The sequence below is a fragment of the Lycium ferocissimum genome, unplaced genomic scaffold (genome assembly GCF_029784015.1).
Source record: "Lycium ferocissimum isolate CSIRO_LF1 unplaced genomic scaffold, AGI_CSIRO_Lferr_CH_V1 ctg5163, whole genome shotgun sequence".
NCBI classification, from domain to species: Eukaryota; Viridiplantae; Streptophyta; class Magnoliopsida; order Solanales; family Solanaceae; genus Lycium; species Lycium ferocissimum.
The window spans coordinates 5,564-9,227 of NW_026725889.1; the positions used below are offsets into that span (position 1 = coordinate 5,564).

The window sequence follows — 3,664 nt, forward strand, 5'->3', positions numbered from 1 at the left end:
CATATTGTTTTCAGTTTCAGTCTGATTATATCTAGCGGGTCGTATACGGGTGCCCAGCTCAGGCACTAGTCATGGCCCATCGGTTTGGGTCGTGACAGTTATGCAAAGTGATATGTGGATGGGTATTAAGTGCTTATCGAGGGATTTAGATTTTGTTTGAGGTTAATCACATTAGTGACATTCAGGAGATAGTAAATGGCTAATAGAAAGTAGCATGAGAGGAATTGTATCAGTAGCTTTTAAGTGATAGTTGAAGGATTATAAGTTCTTATTTAAGGTGAACGGGTGAAAGGTATTGATAGTTCCCCAAGATTATCACGAATGGGTTATAGTATCTTCCCTAAGATGAATCGAGTGGATGAAACTGTTCTGAATCACTAATAAGAATAACGATATTCGGGTAGCTACCGAGTAGATTCCAAAGTATAGTAATCATTAGTTGTAAAGCTCTACATAAATAGTCAATATAGTGTCAAGTTTCCATATAACAGTACGGAATTCTCTGGTGTCATCAAGGATGCTAGAGTCCCACTCATAGGTGCCCGTACTTTTCATGTAAAGGGGATTTCGTCCACAAGTTACTAGTTTTCAGTATGTCACGTGCAACGTGTTCAAACGAGAAGTGGTTAAAATAATTAAAAATGTACGAGACCCTATAGGATGAATAAGGGCGGTGTTTTAAGAGGTCATTCTGCTTCGTACAATTGCGACAAGAGCCATAAGTAATCCTAAAGTCCCTACCGTATTCGTCGTACCTTAGATATGCAAGTAATGTGTCATAGCCACGACCGCGACCAATATTCGGGGACGAATGTTCTCAAGGGGGAAAGGATGTATCACCCCAGAAGTTTGACAAACCTTGATACCTTTATATATTATTTTAATATGATATATACTTTCCTTTAAGTGAAATCTTTTACGTTGCTATGTATATACTCTTGTTTCGGTTAGGGCAATGCTAAACTTGTGTTTAGGGCATGAAGGCCCGTCTTTTGTATAAACAATTTGTTTATGAAAGTTTATCGATTGTTTCACTTTTGTAGATGATTTCAGGTATGTCATATTCTGTAGTTTATGTTATAGTAGGTGTAGTGAGTAAGAAAGAGCTGGTCGGTTGGGTCAAATTAAGGCACTGAGTGCTAGTCCACCTCAACAAGGTTTTGGGGCTTGACACTCCATTCATTATCATGTTATTTAATTATCTGGTCTCACTTGACTACTTCTTCTTATCTTTATCCCGTGAGTTGAACAATTAATGGTGTCGAGGTAATCTAGTAAATTCTAAAACCGGACTTTTCGTAATTAACTTCATCACTACTCCAATGTTGATGGTTTATGAGATTTACGAGTACATGTGCTTCCCATAATCATACTACAATTGATGCACTATTTTGTGTGGAATTAGATCTGAGCATGAGTAGAGCACATAGAGCCATGTTAGTCCGAGGCTACAATTTACGAGATTTTGGGGTGAGAAACCTGGCTGATCCGCAAAGCTAGTGTTCTTCTATCAATTATTTATTTATCTTGTCTTTTTTCTCGGATAGTGTATTTGGTCTGTTTAGAGTTGTATTAGTACTTCTAGTAGCTCTTGTTCACACGACACCAGGTCCTAGGTGGTATTTTATTATTTCTGCACTTTTGTTGAGTAAAAGACTTGACTTTGACTATTATCGTATTAATACTTTACTTTTTCCTATTAATTAATTGCATAATTCAATTTTAAATGGTTTTTGCTTGCCTACTCAATTGGAAGCCATACCAGCTATAGAATTGTGGGTCGTGACAATCTTTCGGTTGTTGTTCTTCCAAATCAAGCTTTGTTTGGAGACCATAATCCTATTTATCATAGCACATACTTTCTGTATCGAATTTAACTCATCATTTAATTACAAATTACATCTAGATAACTACACATAAAAACTCATGCTTTATGGGGTGCCCTAGTTTCATATAACTTCATAGCATGATCATTTTTAATTTGGCCCAACATTTTAATGATAAAAAATAACATACCATTTTTATTTTTAGTATGTGTGCGTGCCTGATAAAATTCGTAGATTCTGACATAGTTATTACTAGAAACGTGGTAGTAATAGCTTAGGTTTATTCATCCAGTCTAGCTTTATTATCAAAAATAATTTATGGATAAAATAATATGATATACTTAGTTTTCTGATTTACCAAAACATTATATGAATAATTAACTTATTAAATACAATGGTACGTATATCAATCTTTCTTTCTAATAGTTTCTCATTATATAAAATTAAAACTACAGAATTAAAATGTGAAATAAAGAAGTAATGGTAATTATAAACACGCAAGTGACAGGTATTATATAGTTCATTAATTTTTGTGTTAGAAAGAAAATATGTAAATATCAAGGTTTCTTGTCGTGTACTTCAGTTTGGGAACATGAAAAGAAAACTGATTCAAGCATTTTCTTTTATTTGTGAAGATGCTTCCTTATGATTTAGTATATGCTGTCCACTGGTACATCAAGGAAAAATAAAATGGACAGGAAAAAATGGTAAAAAGAAAAGGGTTATACAGGAATAAGGACAATTGAGCTCCTGGCTAAACATCCCTTTTGTATGATGAATGAAATAATGAAATTGGGACAATTGATCACAATTTAATTTAAGGGATATCGAAGATGAAAAAAAGATTGGTGGCTCATTGCAAACATGTATCCTTTAGAAGAGGAAAGAACTGGCAACAACAACATAGATAACGGCAGTAGCAATGGTGGAGAGCTGAGGGGTAATGGTGGCGGCACCACTAGATTGTGACTCTGGAGAAAGGTTAGCGAAAGCACCTTCAGGAGCTGGTCCACCAACAGGTGCAGCGCCTCCTACAGTTCCGTCAAGGGTGCCAATGATGTTATCAATTGGGCTTTCCACAGCATTTGGAGAAGCCGCCGGAGCATGGGATGCCGCAGAGGCCATGCTGATGAAGACAGCAAAGAATATGAGAGCAAGAACCAACATTTGACGTGCCATTTTTCTTGCAGAAAGTACTTTCTCTTTTTTCTTTATTATTTGTGTTATTAATTATTCATTTTAGTATATTGAATAATGTACCATTGCTCAAGGAATTAGAGAAACATCCACTGTTAAAAAGGAAAATAAAAGGAGCCTGAACGGTTACACGGAGTATAAGGATGGCCATTACAGCCCCACAAATTGGAGACTGAATTGAAGCCACAAAACATTTATTTAATTAGTTAGCTTCATTGCAGAGTTATTTTAAATCGGTGGTTACACTTCACTGCTCTCAATGGCTCAAAAGTTTTCTAAAAGAGTATGACAAAACTGTAGCTTGTGAATAATATGTTATTACTAACTGTTTTAACTTGGACAATTAATTAAGCATATGGAATGCTAGTTGCAGCTAAAAGCCTCAAAGCCGCATATTAGAAGTGTATGTCCTCACTGTTATTATCTATAGTACTTTTGAATTTTTGAGAATATAGCCGTAAAATTTATTGGGATCTTTTATCTTCAATTGACATAACGTTTAAGCATTCATAGTTAACCCAAGCAACATCAAGATTTTAGGACAAGAAAAAACTGAGATGTCACGCCCCAAACTTGGGGAGGCGAGACTGGCACCTGGTGCCTTACTTGATCGAGATGACACGCAACAACCTGAAGATATG

The 3,664-nt window shown here is 35.7% G+C and overlaps 1 protein-coding gene across 1 annotated transcript; it reads right to left on the reverse strand.

The window, feature by feature from the left end:
* Positions 1 to 2,699: 2,699 nt before the first annotated feature.
* LOC132044738 (anther-specific protein BCP1) lies at positions 2,700 to 3,005 on the reverse strand. Its single transcript, XM_059435242.1, has one exon. It carries the CDS (start codon positions 3,003 to 3,005, stop codon positions 2,700 to 2,702), a length of 306 nt encoding a protein of 101 aa, XP_059291225.1.
* Positions 3,006 to 3,664: the final 659 nt, after the last annotated feature.

Coding starts and splice junctions, on each gene's coding strand:
- LOC132044738 (XM_059435242.1), bottom strand. CDS start 3,005: ATGGCACGTCAAATGTTGGTTCTTGCTCTCATATTCTTTGCTGTCTTC.